General features: G+C 42.4%; 1 protein-coding gene across 4 annotated transcripts in view; it reads left to right on the top strand.

Annotated features, from left to right (window-relative positions):
- The window catches only part of UBR3 (ubiquitin protein ligase E3 component n-recognin 3), a 327861-nt gene that overhangs the window by 182171 nt on the left and 127662 nt on the right, over nt 1-18028 (top strand). For all 4 annotated transcript variants that reach the window (XM_073633943.1, XM_073633941.1, XM_073633940.1 and 1 more), the window contains one exon: nt 6067-6530. In XM_073633943.1, coding sequence (XP_073490044.1) covers nt 6067-6530 — 464 coding nt within the window. The remainder of the gene's footprint in view (nt 1-6066; nt 6531-18028) is intronic.

The following is an 18028-nucleotide window of genomic DNA, read 5'->3' as shown; positions in this document are numbered from 1 at the left end:
GGTGATGGCGATCTTGGCTCCTCCTCTTCCATGTCTGCCACCATAGCAAGCCAGTGGCTCCCATTGCTGCCTCTCTCCTGTGAATGCAGGGAAAGAAGACAGCAGCTACAAACGAGCACAGCACTGGATTGAGTATACACAAGTATTTAGGAGAGTGTGGGGGGGGGGGGTTGGGGGGGATTTTTTCCTTTTTCCTTTTCCTTCGATTATATATTTATGACCTTATAAGTTAACCATTAGGGAGCTGTGTTGTCCATCAATGATTTTCACCTGACACCTTGCGGTCTTAAATGGGCGAACATTCATGGAATACTCAGTAATGAATAAGCACTGACGTGTGAAATACGTTTACTGATTGCCCTGGAACCGTGAAGTTTTGTTTGAATTCACTTTGGAGTGCCGCCATTTTCTTAATCTATCTGAAGCTGGTTCGCACTGCATTGCTGTGCACATCACACGCAATGTCTATGCAATGCAATTTCAGTCATACAATTTGTATGTCTTAAATCAAATCGCATTCACCCCAAAATGGTGAAGGCCCATATTTTGGTCCGCCCTGGAGATCGTATTGCAATGGTGTTCAGAACCATGCGATCCGATTCCACAGTTTGTGCTGCGTTCTGCTAACCGATTTGGTTAACTTTCTATTGACACTCATAGTGGTTCGCAGAGGGCAGTGTGAACTGGCTGTGAGTCAGATTTGATGCAGGAACCCGCACAGGAATCGTGCTGGTTTTTGCATCACACCAGTGGGAACCGACTTTTATAGAAAACAAATGTTTTCTATGTGCCTTAGCATTACCCGCACTTATTCAGTGCAGAAAAGCACAGGTTGCTGCAGATAGTGTGAATGAGTCCTTAAATTTTACACTTTTCTCTTCCTTTTCTTTTTTTTTTTTTTTTTTGTTTTTGTTTTTTTAAGATATGGGATTGGGGCTTTTTAGGTACTGAACAGTCACTATAATATAGTTAAAAAGATAAAACAATTTTAGTTGTTCCATAAAAGCAATTCATGCCAATAAAAACATCACAACATAATAATGGTACTTGTGATCAAACTTGGCTTCTGCTCTGACATGTTTCACCTCTGCTGCGGCTTCTTCTATTGACTACAGGAAGCTTACACTGTGCATAAATGAAACCTAAAAAAATTACAATCAAGTATTTTATACCACTATTGTATGTTGTCACACATGGAATATCAGGATTGACACTCAATGCAAATTTGGATAATGGGTGAGAAAAATCACACTGATCTGATGTGTCATAATAAACAATAGCAGTAGAAGAAGCCGCAGAGAAGAAACATGTTGGGGCAGGATTATTTACACGAAGCCAGATTTGATCACAAGAACTGTTCTTGTGATGTTTATAATGGTGTGAATTGTTTTTATGGAACAAATAAAAATTGTTACTTTTTAACTATCTTCTGTGACTGGCAGTCACATTTATTGTTACTTTTGTTGATCTCTACAGTACAGTACAGTACAAGTAATGTTCACTTATAGTCAATTCTTAGGTTTTGTATGGCTGAGAATGGCACTTTTTCATCCAGCTGTAGCTTTTCATTCTCTGAACGGATTTATGTTACATTGTATAGACACATAGACGTGCGCACAGGGTGTGCCTGTGCACACCCTAATCACCCAGTGTGGCGCAGATTCCCGCTATGTAGACCCCTTATATTTCACCAAAGCCCCCTAATGGGGCTCCTAAGAAAAATTAAGTTTAAAATAAAATTGTAAAAAATAAAATAATAACAATAAAAACTACTGACACTGCCCTACTGACACCAAACTCTGCCCTGACACCGTCCATTGCTCTTCTAACAGTCAGTGTATATATATATATATACACATGCACACACAAGCAACTGTGTTTGAGCTTTTGGTTGCACACCCTAATGCAATAGGTTATGCACACCTATATATAGACATACCTTCTAGTAAATACACACTGTTAAATCACATTAAGTGTAATAACTAAACCTCCATACTTGACATTTGACAGGTGTATGAGCCACCTCTAGTCCTGGAAGGTGCTATTAATTTAGAGAAAATAGGCTTTGGGAGGAGAATGGAACCCAGCTTTAGAAATTATTCTGGCTGAGCATTTCAGAACTCGCTGAGAGCTCTATGGAGTTTATTTTAGGGAAAGGAATTAATTTGGATGAATGGCATTGTACAGGACTGCATCTGTATTGGCTATAAATCATCCAGCACTTGCTGTGTGCTTGGCTTTCTATGTAAATGAAGTGTAATCATTGCGTGCCACATTTGTTCAATTCTGCATCAGTTAAGCATAATTGCCAATCTTTATGCAATATATACTTTTATTATTGATGACCTTTTTTTGTGCCCTTGTAGCAGTGCTATGAAACGGTGATCGAGAAGGGGAAAATTTTTTTGTGTGTGTTTTGTGCTAAGAATTCAGTAAAAGGGTTTGTTTAAGTTTTGCCCTAAAAATGCAGCCACATATATTTGTGTAGGTCTCGCTCTAACGGAAATTGGTTGTCAAAGGAAAGCTGTGTAATGAGAACTTGCTTGATCCTGAGGGCTACGATCTACAGGTGTTTTGTATTGCACGGGTTACATGTGTTGTGCGTTGTGTTTGGTGAACGCAGTACAGGATGAAAAGTACTTTTCACAGTAAACTGTATGAAAATTGACAGCCACATGCATCATGCCCTGTTTTTCGTTCATTGTGTTCTGTTTAGATGAATGGGGAGATGTTTCTTTCATAGTGTTTAGTGTCTTTCCTCCCTTTCAGCATTTTTGACAGTAGCTAGAAGCCCCAATCTTGCTCCCAATAACTGGTCTTTCTTACATAGGTATATGTGTTTTAACAATTTTTTGCTTGGCTCTCTAACCAGTTCTGTGATTCTCTATTGCAGCTGATGTTACAGTAGGCAGAGTTGACAGCCAGTCCCAGGATTACTGAACTGTTAGTAGGATGCCTACTATAAAGTTTTAGCAAATATGGTTTATTAATATGGGTTGCTTTTATTAGGCAGATAGACCCCTGAACCGGTTAGTAAAAATAGGTTGTGAGTCATATATTTTAACTCCTAAAATCAAATCTCATGATATGGCTGTCATGCTTCCTATTTCAGCGTATAGCCTCGGAGAAGGGAGTAGTGCAGAAACCTCACTTAGTAACATGTAATGTAGTCCCATGACATCAAAAGGAGATGTGCTCCAGTAGATACAATACAGTGAAGCACTCTCATTCAGTTCTATGGGCAAAGGTACATACCAGGTGATAGGCCCTGATTTCACTGGAGGGTCCTGCCTACAGTGTACATTCTGTAGGCAAAATGGCTGTTTTCTTATAGTGTTGCTACTACTGCCCACAGAAACTGGCACTTAGATTTGTATAGAGATTTACTGCCCAATATATCAAGGCTGAGTAAAGAATGGGGTGCATTGTTCTAAGACCTTAAAGCTTACATAAAATCCTTCTAGTCACCAAACATTATAAAAAATGTGCAAATCGTAAAGATATTCATTAATACCAGAACATCCTGATGTATGTGCAATAATCCATTAGTGCTATATAAAAGCATAAGGTCGCCTTTCTCATATACAGCACCTTTAGCTAATCCCGAAGATGGCTGTGCACTCCAAATAGCAGATGTGACGTCACAGATGTGAAACCCTTTTCTGACAAATTTTGTCTTTGCTGGACACCATTAGGCATGCCATGACTACGTCCAGCGAAGACTAAATGCATTGGAATAGGCCCCACATTCACTATGTTGCTTTTGCTGTTTGGCACACACAGCCTTCTTGGTGAAGTGCTGAAGGTGCGCTATATAAATGAGAGAAGTGATCTGTGCTGTATCAAGTAAATGTAAGTGCAAATTTAGAGCATGATGACGGGTGTCTAGTTATTTTTTTACATTTTTTTTTTTTTCTTACAATTTCTAAATTTTTTTTTTCACAATTTATTTTTTTAATGTTTTTTTTTTACTATTTATTATTTTACTTTGGGGGAGTGGACGGTGTGAGTGTTGTGGAGTTTTTTTGTTTTTTTTTTTATTATTATTATTTTTACAATTTAAACTTTTAAATATTTATTTATTTATTACAATTCTTTTTTTTTATATATTTTTTTTTATCGGCCCAGTTGGGGGGCTTTGGTGAGATATCAGGGGTCTTAACAGACCCCTGACATCTCCCTTTTGAGACAGGGAAAGGGACTGAGGACACAGATTTCCCGGTCCCGTTCTCTGCAGCCTCAGCTGCGCTGGAGATGAATGGACAGCAGAAAGAAGCTCCTTTTCATTCAAAAACTGAAGCACCGTAAACAGTTTACAACGCTTAGTTATGAATGGACAGAGGCAGTGATCACTGCCTCTGTCCATTCCGAAAAGGAAGGTGCCTGTGAATTACAGGTTTACCACCTCCTTCATCCGCTCTCCATCCTGACAGATCGAGGACAAAGGGGCGGAGGAGCACGGAGGGGGACACAGAAGGGGACTGGAGGAGGATACCAGGACAGTCAGGTGATCGGTGCGGCTGTTGGGGCAGTTACAAGCACTGATCCCCCTGTATAGATTTCAATAAAGCAGCTGAAAGCTGTGGGAGGGAGAGGAGGAGAAGCGGCTGTCAGCTGCTTTATTGAAATCTATACAGGGAGATCGGTGCTTGTAACTCCCCCACCAATCACCCCTGACTGCCCAGGGGTGATTGGTGGGGATGACTGCCCAGGGATCAAGCATCCGAGTACCCAAGTACTTGGGCAAATGCTCGGTATCGGCACCAATACTAGTTACCATGCAAACCTAATTTATTCCATATCAAGAATGCTGGCTGCCAGTAAAAGGTTAGGCACCCTGATTAGTGGTAGCGATTGCTACAAATGGGGAAAAAATAGCTGTGACATCTACTTTAATATTTTCACGTATACAAAGTATTGTAGAATGGTACCCTGTTGGCTTGACCACTGCCTTGTAAATCATATATTTTTTTTATTTTTTATTCTAGTCTAGTTTTTTTCTTTTTTTTACGTTGTGTTAAAGTGGATCCTTTCCGCCACTTCCTCAATAACTGACTACTCCAATGCAATCTTATTTGAAAAAATAAAAGGCATAGTTACTGTACATGCCTCTTTCTGTTATCGTTTCTCCAGTCCTAGTGATCTGCCCCCACCTCGCTTCCCCAGATTGATATCCTACGCTGCTATTTTAAAAATAACCTCATTGGTTGGTGATTTCATTGTCCTTATTCTCTGTCTGTCAGTTAATGACATCTGCCTGATCTCACATATGTGTGCTGCGATATCTTGTGACACAGCTTGTCTGTTGAAAAAATGCTATTTCCCAGAGATCCCAATATTTACAAATGAAATCTCCCTAAAAGGCACTGGTCATGTAGCCTTCCCAGGGGGCAACATCACCAGTGCCTCCAAATACAAGGAAGTGAAAACTAGTTAAATAAGTACCTAAATAAGGCTTTGATTTTATATATGACCTAAAGGATAAGTTCACCTTTTTGTAGTTTAAAAAAAAAAAAAGTGCATTTATTATTTTTTTGCTTGGCGCCTGGAAAGCATTGCACCCACTATGAGCAGATTGCGGGTGCCATTTTTAGAGGCTGCAGCTGCTGGAACATATTACATGTTTTACCCTAAATAGGGGTGGAACTTGTAACCTGTTCCAATAAGTGAACTTATCCTTTTATAGATATTGTTAGAATGGCATGCACCTGGACTTTCTATGTTTGCGGGGAAAAAAGAAGGTAAACTTTAAAATACCTTCTGGATCATACAAATTTGTTCAGTTTCCCTGTGTTGCAAATGCACCTCAAAAACATATCAGCAGATTCCCCTTTACTGCTAATGTTTAGTGTGAAAACCAATTTTGATGTTGTGTTTGATCAGCTTTGTGTTGCATTTTTTTTGGATACAGCAGGTCCTGAAGAGATGTGTTTACTTGAATTGCAAGTAAAGCAGAAAAATGGAGCCTTAACGCATGTGTTTGTGTTCTGTTGTCTAAATGCAAAAGGTAATGCTCGATATCAATACCCATCTAAACAAGCCTTTACTCTTTTCTCTCCTTTTCAGAATTCAGGAACGGCTCAAGTTTTCAGCTTGGTTGCTGAACGTCGGAAAAAGTTTCAGGAAATAATAAATCGCAGCAACAGTGAGGCCAATCAAGTTGTGCGGCCAAAGTCATCAGCACTAAAATGGACTGCGCCTGGTTCCACACCTCAGTTAACTACAGTGATTTTAGAGGTGAAAGAAAGTGTGTTGTCTCTGCTTATTAAACTTCACCAGAAACTGTCTGGTAAGACAGACTCTTACTGCCCTCCCTGGGTTACGGATTCGGACTGTCTTGCTCAGGAAGATCTTTCCAAGTATCTACATGGAGATGGGGTGACTGCTGTAGAAAGAATTTTATTGAAAGCAGCAATTCAGAGCCATTTAAACAAACTCAGCATTGATGAGATTTGCAGGAAAACTGCACCCCCTGTTCCACCAAAGAAGTCTAGTCCTACGGAGAAAAAAACCTTGGACAAAGAAGAAAGGTAAGCAGTCTTTGTAATTATTGTTACAATTTGTAATTTGCAGTCATACAAAGGTCTCTTGCTTGGGTTGAAAAATGTGTACAATGTCCAATACTTGAACAATACCATATAGAGCAGTGGTTGCCAACCTTTCGGACCTCACAGACCACTAAAATCCAAATTTTGAATCCAGCGGACCACCAACTTGAATTTTACAGGCCTTGTACACACAATGCTCCGGCTCTCTGCCCCCCTCCCCTGGATCACACTGCTGCCATATACAATCAGTGTTCCGGCTCTGTGACACCCCCCCCCTCTCCCCTCCCCTGCACTCTGTATCACTCTGCTGCCTTAGACAGTCTCATCATTGGATCTCACCTCTTTATCCAGCCATGTGCTCGAGCTCTGTGCTCCCTCCAACAGTCTGTGATCAGCACCGCCATTAGGAGTTCCCTCCTTCTTTACCTCCTGCTCTTTGCACTCCCGGCGCCTCTCTCTAAGTTGACATTAGCCGGAACTGCAGTGGAAGCATCGGGTATCGGTGCACGCTGACCTTATTGACCATAATCAGTCCTCCCTAGTTTTGCTAAACAACTCAACCATTCCTACTTTCAGGTTATCACAATAATTACGAGGGTTCTTTGAGATAACACAAGAAGTGTGGGGGGGGGCACACGACAGCTCTAAATTGCTGACATGATCAATGTGCATTTTTCCAACAGATTTAAAGTGGTTGTAAAAGCTGAAGGTTTTTTACCTTCATGCATTTTTTATCTTCACACCTTCTGTGTGTGCCCCCCCCATACTCAGCTCCCTTTTTAATCCAGTGATGTGCACAAGAGCCTCAGCTGTCACGGGACTCCATCTCCTCTTTGGCTGAGAAAGCAGCGGGAGCCATCGGCTTCCACTGCTGTCAATGACAGCCAATGAGGAGAGAGCTGGGGTGTGGACAAGCCGTGGCTCTGTGTCTTATGGACACATAGAGCAGGGCTCAGGAGTGAGCACACATCAGTGCCCCCATAGAAAGTGGCTTGCTGTTGGGGGCACTGGTCAAGGGGGAAGGGCCAGGGGCATTGGCAGGGGACCCCAGAAGAAGAGGATCGGGCTGCTCTGTGCAAGACTACTGGACAGAGTAGGTAAGTATGAATTTTTTTTTAAAAGCCGAGCCTTTAATACTACTTTTACAAAATACTTACACTGGAACATTTAAACTGAAGGGGAGCAAATAAAATAGGTTTGTCAGGGTTTACATACACTTTAACCACTTGCCGACTGTGCTATAGCCGAGTGATGGCTACAGCGTGGCTGGCTAGTTCTGGGAGACTTTCATATGGTGGCCTTCCGTGATCGCGTCCGCTGCTCCTCTGGACACTGCTGATCACATTGTGAGGTAAAGCGCCAATCAGTGGCTCTTTACCACTTGATCAGCTGTGTCCAATCACAGCTGATCACGGATGTAAACAGAAGCCGGTTATTGGCACCTGTTCCTTCGCACTGACAGCGTGAGGAGAGGAGAAGATAGCTGATAACCAGCTTGTGTAAAAGGGACCGGTGAGCTTGGGTACAGTGTTGTATAACCACGCAGTTGTTGTTCAAAGTGTGACAGTGCTAAAATCTGAAAATTGGCCTGGGCAGGAAGGGGGTAAAAGTTCCCAGTAGGCAAGTGGTTAATTCTTGTGCTACATACTTCTATACAGCCATGCCTAGCAGCCATTTAACACAGCTTCTGGGTGAAACTCCTGCCTCTTGTAATGTGCTGTACAATCTGTATCATGTGGTGAGCAGACTATAGTGGACTAAAAGAAGGTTCTCCTGGATCTTTAGACCACATTTCTGTGTTTTAATAGGCTTATATTTGGAATCGTTCAGCAACTTTTATATGCATTACCTTGCAGAATGGTGAATGCCCTTTTCCCTAAACTGACTTTCCATTGAAAATGTTTGGATGCACCAATACACTGAGAAGAAATATTAAATACTGCATACACAGAATCGTTTATAGGCAGTTGAGTTTAGAGGCTTTTTTTTGTAATAAAAAAAGAAAATGGGTTCAGAAGCTGAGTTTAGAGGCTTTTCAAGCGCCAAACTCTTCTAAACATGGCTAAATGCGCTAACTCGTGTTTAGCCGCCTTTCGTTTACAGGAGTTTTTTCGTTTTTGGCTATTTTGAAAAAAAATTTTTTTTTTTTTGGAAAAATGCTTCTAAAGGCAAATGCGGCAAAACGAATGTTTTAAACGTGGGTTACTATATGTCAAGTTAAATCGTTCAGGAGTGGTTGTAAAAACGTCCCGTGTCCATGAAGCTTTAAAGAGTTCCGCTGAAATTTTTTTTTTTTTTTTTTTTAAGTCAGCAGCTACAAATACTGCAGCTGCTGACTTTTAAAATATGGACACTTACCTGTCCAGGGCATCCGTGATGTCCTCGCCCGAAGCCGATCTGTCCCCCGGCTCTCTGGTGGAGACGCCGCCACCTTCAGTAAGGGAATCGGGAAGTGAAGCCTTGCGGCTTCACAGCCTGGTTTCCTACTGAGCATGTGCGAGTCACGCTACGCATCCTCACTGGTCCCTGCTGTCTCCTGGGACCTGTGTGTCTCCCAGAAGACAGCGGGGCTGACTGAGGAGGGGCCGGACATGGTGTAGATCTCCGCGGAGCCTGCAGTGATCTATGTCCGGAAATGGGACCTGGATTAGACTGGTATCTGCTCCCCCCTCCCCCCCTGAAAAGTGCCAAATGTGACACCGAAGGGGGGGGGATCCGAAAAGCGAAAGTTCCATTTTTGGGTGGAACTCCGCTTTAAGGTTGACTCAAACAACCCCTGCAGTTTGGTCTTAGTGCTGTAGTTTGGCGGGTCGTGTGACACGTTCACAAATAGCCGTAGCCATTGACATTTCTGCATGAAGAAGAATTCAAATTGCCATAGTCATGCAGCTCGCACTGTGCTGCCTTCATTTCTTTTCTTGGATTTCAAGATTTTTCTGGTTAATGAAGATTGAACAGCCTATAAGAGCTCAATGATGACCCATTTGTGGCTACTTCAACCCGACGACAAAGACAAAAGGTGGCATTACCCACATGATGCGCTGTCGCCATAGAAACAGAGAGAGCACTCGAGGAAAAGACTGGGAAGCTTGCAATGTTTTTCAGCCTCGGTGTCTCGTCCCCGTGAGCCATCACGGAAAATTACTGAGCTGCACTGAATCTGTCACAGTTTGTTTATGTCCTCTTATTAAGGATCTCTATTTACAGTCAGGCCTGCTTAAGTTGAAGCATATCGGAGAGGGAGGGAAATGCATGCATAGGAGTTCTATGCCACACAGGCTCTACACAAGATACAATTGCTGCACATTTTTCATTTACATTCTGAACAGTCGGACCTGCAGGGCTGGGGGAGGGATGACGATCTTTCAGAGTCTTCAGAAATAATTATTATGTTGGCTGCACAATGAACCTTTTCTAGAGAAGATATTGGCTCGCAAGCAGTAAAGCTCGAGATTGCCCCTGGCATACTTTGACGACAAAATAAGGGGGGGTCTCTTACGTAAATGCAAACGCTAGAGGGGCTGTGCAATTTGTTTTCCATCAGCATTGTTATTTTGTTGCTCTTTGACATTATTTTTTTTAGCTGCTGAAAAACAATTACGTCAAGTTAGGACAAAAGTCAACCATAAAACTTATACATGATTTTGCACAAATCCATAGACACACACACACCTATATATATATATATATATATATATATATATATATATATATATATATATATATATATATATATATATATATATACACACAATACCACATATGCATACCATGTTTACATCTACTAATGTACAATAGAGTACATGCACAGTGATGGTGGACGAGTTTAAGCTCAACTCCAGGATAAGCAAATATTTTCTTAATTCAAGAGTCATGCGTATTCTTGGTTATTGTTATTTGTGTGTTTTTTCCAGATCTGTGCAGTAATCCTAAGTGCAGGATCTTCATGTAGTAAAGACCGGTCACTGTTGCTCTTTCCTTGTGCGAAGTGACTGGTCTTGTATGAAAGGACTTGGTCCGTCCCTTTTTCAGCTCTGCTCTCTGTACAAGCCATGTGTAGTCCAGTGATGATCTCACTACTATGTTTACAAGGTATTATCTAGGTTTGAAACTTTTGGAACACACTAAGTGGGTTTTCATCTTTGTGACTATTGACGAGTATATTTAACCACTTGTCTACTGGGGCCATTTTTTCATTTTTTGCACACACGTTAAAATCTGCACTTTTTGCTAGAAATTTCTTTAAACCCTAAAACATTTTATTTTTCCGGAAAGTAGAGAGCCTGGAGAAAAAAATGTCATATACAAATTTTTTTATGTCATTCGATATTTGCACAACTATTTTTCAAATGCTTATTTTCAGGAAAAAATGTACACTAAAATAAACTTTCCTGCAAACAAACACGATAACATACCAGATTTATGGTAAAGAAAATGAGGATGTGTTAAATATATATCAAACATGTCATGCCTAAAATTGCCTATGAAATAAAAAAAAAAAATAAAAAAGATGGTATCCAAAATTTTTCATAGGCAATGCTTTAAATGCCTTTTACAGGCGATCAGTTTAGTCAACAATGAGTTAGACCTCTTTCAGATGAACGATCCGTTCAAGTCCACCTGTCAGTTCTTTAGGCGGACCTGAACGAACCCTCCATAGATCTCTATGGAGCGTCGGATGTCAGCGGTGACATGTCCGCTAACATCCGACCCACTCCGATCCGAAAAAGTGTAGCGGAGGAAAAACCTACTTTTCCATCCATTTTCGGATCGTGTGACGACGGACTCTATGGTCCGTCCTCATCCGATCCCCCATAGGGGAGAGCGGCGCTGTGACAGGTCCGTCGCTGCACAGTGTGCAGAGACAGACCTGTCATCTTCCTGCTCAGCGAGGATCGGCGGAGCGATCCCTGCTGAGCAACCGGATGTTCACGGGGCGGATCATCATGGATCCGTCCCGTGTGAAAGAGCCCTTATGGTCTTTTTTTAAAGGTAATTTTTGCTCTCTCTATGGCACCGTTTGTGTTTTAGGGATGAATTGGAGGTGTGTACTGGAGTGAGGTGGTGCTTTTAAATAAAGAAAAGAAATAAAAATGTTTTTCTTCATTTAACTTTATTGCTTTCAAAAGAGGACTAACAAACCCCCCATGTGATAGCATGAGCAGGTGATGGGACCTCTTTATAGAGACACAAGGGGTCTATTAGACCCCCAATGTCTCCCCTGCCTTGCACAGCAGCTAATCAAGCAGGATGTAATACATGTCACATCTGGATTCATTTGTTTTAGGAGGGATCAGTGAATGAATGTTCCCCCGGGCTCCTTCCATTCCCAATGTAAGAGCCCTTTCACACTGGGGCGGGCGGCGGTGTCGGCGGTAAAGCAGCGCTATTGTAATCGGCGCTTTACCGTCGGTATGCGGCCGCTAGCGGGGCGGTTTTACCCCTGCTAGCGGCCGAGAAATGGTTAAAAACCACCGCAGAGGCGCTTTGCCGGCGGTATAGCCGCGCCGTCCCATTGATTTCAATGGGCAGGAGCGGTGAAGGAGCAGTATACACTCCGCTCCTTCACCGCTCCGAAGATGCTGCTATCAGGACTTTTTTTACCGTCCTGCCAGCGCATCGCTCCAGTGTGAAAGCCCTCGGGGCTTTCACACTGGAATGAAAGCAGCGGCACTTTCGGGTCGGTTTGCAGGCGCTATTATTAGCGCAATAGCGCCTGCAAACCGCCCCAGTGTGAAAGGACCCTTAGAGTAGGGGATGGGTGCGGTACACCTTCAGAGTGCCATAAAAGTGATCATGCAGCTACAGAGTGATCTGAATCACTTTTACCTGGAAGTCCATCACCAGCTAAAACTTTAAAACTCCTTACTAAGCTCACAGCTTATGCTTGCTTTAACCCATTAAATACCAGGACATTTATACGCATTATTGGTAGACAAGGAATTCAATCAAAGTTTTTGCACCCTGATATATTCTTCTTTTTTTTTTTTTTTAAATGTTTTATTTGGCAAATGTACATACAGAGCAAAAAAACGGAAACAGGATACAATCATGGTTGCATATGTCAGCATATTATTGCCATTTAGGAGTCTTTACTTTTCCCACAACTGAAAGTAATATATGCATCAGTACAAATAGCTCTTTTTTTACCAGTTCCTATCGATAACTGTGATGTAAACGACCATCATCTTATAACTTATTAACAGTGAAATATAAAGAACAGAAATGTGGAGGTAAATACCGCCAGAGCCAATTGCCCTTATCTCCCCAAACCACAATACCATGCTCTCCCATTTTCTTAATAATAAATATATATATATATATATATATATATATATATATATATATATATATATATATATATATATATATATATATAGCTCTACCATTGTATACAAAGATTCTTTTTTAGATATCATTTGGTACAGTTTCCCTGGAATTTATCCACCTTTCCCACACCTTATTGAATTTTTTTTTTTTTTTTACATCCCTTGGTTTCATAAGTCATTTTATACAGTGTAATATTGGCATTAACTAGTCCTTTCCAAGCAGATAATGTAAGATGGTACCTTTTAAATCCAGTTGAGGACAATTAGCTTTCTAACATAATAAAATAGTAGTCTCAAGAATGTTCTCATATTGTTACTCATGACTTCATCTTCTATAATACCTAAGAGACCCAGCAGTGGGCTACATATGTTCGGGAAACTGGGTTACCTGCGACCACAAGGGCCGTATCCTATTGCAGTCCCACACCATGTGTAAAAAGGTACCTTCTGCTGCTAAACACTTATGACATGTTGGGTTGCCTTTTTTTCTTCCCATCTTATATAATCTGTGTGGGGTATAGTACATTTGATGCAGGTATCTCAGTTGTATCAGTTTGTCTCTGACAGAAACAACCGTGGGCATATATGAGGTCAGAACTTCCTCCCATTGGGCCTCTGTAAGTTCCGGGATAATCTGATTTATTCTTTAATGCACGTGCCAGTTGGTGAACTCTAGGAGCCCCATTAAAGTGTAAATGCCAGTCAAGTAAAAGCTAAGTCAATGGACCAGGGACCAATATTATGTTTTTGCTGTAATGATGTAATTGTTTGGTCCCCTTCTCCCCACAGTTCAGAGGGGTGGCATGGATACTTTAAAAGATGTTTAGTGGCTTCCAATGACGTTTCCGCTCCCAGGAGCTCTTTCTCTCTGTAGAGACACCAGAGACGTTCATAGGCTGTGAGCGGGAATACAGGCGTGATTAACAGCCCGTGAGACTCCCTGCCTACAGTCAGTGCTGAATATAAAAAATTACAGCCATATGTAGAGTTTCCCTTCTAAGTTTTGTTCAGGTCCTATATGCATAAATTACAGTTATATATATTCTTTACAGTGGACCTCCTAGATTTTGCATTGACTTATACAGTATGTTTTTGTATGCGCTGGACAACAGGATCCCAATTCCACCACTCATTTCTTTAAAAGATTTGGGACAAGCAGAGGGGCACCACAGACAACACCCCAAACCAGAGCGTTTTGACTTTTCAAGTAGTTGGAGACCAGGCAAGAACACAATTTGTTAAAAAAAAAAAAAAGGGGGAAAAGCAATTCCTGTACCCCCCACTGTGATCCAAAACTGATTATGTAGAGAGCCATCTAAGCTTCATATACATGATGGAAAGCAAAAGCAGCTTGCGTTAGTACTTGTGTCTAGATGGAATGTCAGGAGTCCAGTATATAGTGACTGTAGCAGCTCTCTTCCCTCTCTACTGTTGTTTTTACAGATACATGATACAAAAAGGCCTTTTTTTAATACATTTTTATAATATATTAAAGAGATTTTATGAACAATATAAATGTATTTTACTTTTTCTACTATTTAACAAATATGTAATCCTTGGGTACCTTTAAAAGTCTGCTTTGGTTGTCCTCCTGCTCCCTTCCCCCTATGAGTTTTATGCAGCTACCTTCGGGTGATTGGACACTGCAAAGAAAGCTCCTGGGACATCTGGCAGTGTCTAGGTGATGAATCTCATCTCTCTACTAAGAGAAAATTATCCTTAAAGTGATTGTAAAGGATCGTTTTTTTTTTGTTTTTTTTTTAAATAACAAACATGTCATACTTTCCTCCACTGTGCAGCTTGTTTTTCACAGAACATCCTCTTCTAGGGTCCTGTGGCTCCTCCCCGCATCAGATAACCCCCTAGGAGAAGCGCTCCCCCGAGGGGGTTACCTTGCAGGCATGCTCCCGAGTCCAGCATTTGCGTCCACAGACACGAATGCTGGACTCGAACCTGCCCCCCTCCCCCACCCCGGCACCCGCGTCATTGGCTTTGATTGACAGCAGCGGGAGCCAATGGCTGTGCTGCTATCAATCTAGCCAATCAGGACACAAGACGCCGGCTAGAGCTTGGTGTGCTAGTCTCCGGCGTGAGAAAAAGTGGGTTCAGGTATGTAAAATGGAGGCACTGGGGGGCTGCTGCACTGCAAGAGGTTTTTCACCTCAATGCATAATGCATTGAGGTGAAAAACAACAAAGGTTTACAATCCCTTTAATCATAGAGGACACATGCAGAATATTCAAAAACCTTGGGTTATAGGCGTGTACCTTCAAGTGATTGAACACTGACATAGTTTATAGGACACACCCCCTTGTAAAATAGTAACTCACATGGGAAGGAGAAATGGCACCTCATACATCTGGAATGGGAAGCCTCTAACTACAACTTGCAGCCTGGAAAGTCTGGAGGTCAGGCTGGATGGGATGAGGAAGTGGTAACAAATAAGGTGGTGGAACGCTTCTTATAGGATCTCAGGAAGAGGCTCCCCATTCCAGATGCATGAGCCGACGGATTACATTCAAAAAGTTTGGTGCCCCCCTGTGTGTTCTCTTGGTCCTAATGGGGGAGCCATCCACCCAGTACTCCTATCTTGGTCTGAGGTTCCCTGTTGTTGTGAGACTGTTCATCAGAAGCCCTTACTATGTGATGAGCCTGATTTTGACACTCACAATGTAAGTTACCTTTTGTCTATTGCCTAGAGATACTTCAGTCTCTTCAGATGTGCTGCATCTGGTGCATTGAGGTCAGAAGAAAGTTACCCTGAACACTCCAGTTGGACTCTATGAACTTTTTGCTGTTCTGCATAGACATTTATATACACACAATGCTTATTGCACCATATATACCCCATTACTACTGTATATCTCAGGAGGATAAGCATCACAACACTGGTCGCAAACCTCTGCCTAGAACCCCTTATAAGGTACCTCTCCCCACCCCTTTGCCATGATGATTCGTTACAGAACTGTCTACACCAGGGTTATCTATTCCTGGGCATGCTTGCCCTATGCTACACACCCTATTGCTTTAAGTACCGCATAGGGGACTACCCTCACTTGTAGCTATGGTGAAGATCATGCAAAAGGAATCCAAAGCAAAATCTCAGGCGAACAGTCTGTCGAAGGCCCGCACAACACTCAGAGCAATAATGCGTCACTTCGCCTGGAGCAAAAACTGGTTCAAACACCAGTCTCCACATCTGATTCTAGTTCTACTTCAGTCAAAAGACTAATGGGTCGAATTCCGAACAAATTTTCTTTTGAAAATCAGAAGTTTAGTGCATTTTTGACGGTGCCACCATTGATTTTGAAATTCGACCAACCAAGCCTTCAATTTCACCTCATGTTGCTACAGAAAATAGTTTTCACGGCCAGGAATTTTCTTTTCATTCCGTGAATTTTCTTTTCACTGATGCGCATTTCTTTTTCGGTTATATTTCTCACACAATTCTACCATCATTGATTAGAAAATCGTTAGTTTTTCAAAAGATTTCCAACATGCATGATCACTCAAATTCGATGGCCGTACAAAATTCGGCCATTGCTGTGGCCCACTAATGATGCGAGATTCAAACGAAAATTCTTAGATAAGACTTTGGAAAGAAAGTTATTTCGGAGACTGACCCGTGTATGGCAGGCCTAAGACTAACACTAAATCGAAATTTGCTGCCAAAATTAACACTATTCTAAATGAGGTCTCACTAAAGATCTATATAGAGGAATCAGAACCTCCTTCCTCTTGCTGGCCTCTAGTGATGCATCCTGGAATTCTCTTTGCTTTTCCCACTGCCTGGTCATCCTATTTGCTCATTTTGCAATCATCTGATATAAGTACCCCCAAATCCTTTTCTTCTGTAGTGCTGGCTAACACTGTTCCCCCAATGTTGTACTCTCTCAGGGGATTCTTTTTCCCTAGGTGCATTATTTTACATTTAGAAATATTGAACTGCAGTCTCCACTGCTTTGACCAATCTTCCAGCAATGCCAAATCATGTTCCATGTTAGACATCTCCAGGGTTATCAACCCCATTACACACCTTTGTGTCATCAGCAAAAAGACATGCCTTGCCCAACAAACCTTTAGTTATATCACTTGCATATAGATTAAATAGAACCGGACCTAGTACAGAGCCTTGAGGTACACCACTAGTGACTGCTCTCTTCACTGTACTGATGCAATATTTTTGGAGAATTTCCCCACCATTTAAGTCCGCAGAGTAAAACAATAAATTCAAAACATGTAAAAACACATGGCAACATGCTTTGCTGTGTGTTTGGTGTGGACAATCCTTAATACTTTCTTAAATGTGGAGTCAAGGAGTTGGGTAGATTTTTCAGTAGAGAGTATATTGAGGGCAGTGGATCTGAGGGGGAAGTACATTTTCAGAATAGATGGTTACTTTCCTTACTCTTTGGGCCTAATGCCGCGTACATACGACCGGAGTTTCTGGGAAACTAGGTCCGACGTTCTTCCCGCCGGACTTCCAGCGGACTACCGCTGGACTTTCTGAATGGACGGACTTGCCTACACACGACCGGACTTTCCGACAGACTAGGTCCGCTGGTCTTCCCGACGGACTTTCGCCGGTGTTACGGCGGACTTTCAGAATGAACGGACCTGCCCACACATGGCCAAGTCCGTTCATTTTACACGTGACTCGGGTACGACGGGACTAGAAAAGGAAGTCAATCTCGCTTTTATCAGCGAGATTGACACCTTGCGAGCCCCGTCGCGGGGCATACCAGGCCCTTAGGTCTGGTATGGATTTTAAGGGGAACCCCCTATGCCGACAAAATGGCGTGGGGTCCCTCCCAAAATCTATATCCGACCCCGATCCGAGCACGCAGCCCAGCCAGTCAGGAAAGGGGACGAGCGAGCGCCCCCCCCCTGAACCGTACCAGGCCGCATGCCCTCAACATGGGGGGTGGGTGCTTTGGGGGAGGGGGCGCCCTGCAGCCCCCCCACCCCAAAGCACCTTGTCCCCATGTTGATGAGGACAAGGGCCTCTTCCTGACAACCCTGGCCGCTGGTTGTCGGGGTCTGCGGGCGGGGGGCTTATCGGAATCCGGGAGCCCCCTTTTAATAAGGGGGCCCCAAGATCACAGCCCCCCCACCCTATGTGAATGAGTATGAGGTACATGGTACCCCTAC

This window comes from Aquarana catesbeiana, linkage group LG06, assembly GCF_042186555.1.
Source record: "Aquarana catesbeiana isolate 2022-GZ linkage group LG06, ASM4218655v1, whole genome shotgun sequence".
Classification (NCBI taxonomy): Eukaryota; Metazoa; Chordata; class Amphibia; order Anura; family Ranidae; genus Aquarana; species Aquarana catesbeiana.
The sequence above is the reverse complement of the archived record's forward strand: the minus strand, read 5'-3'. Positions and strand labels throughout refer to the sequence as shown.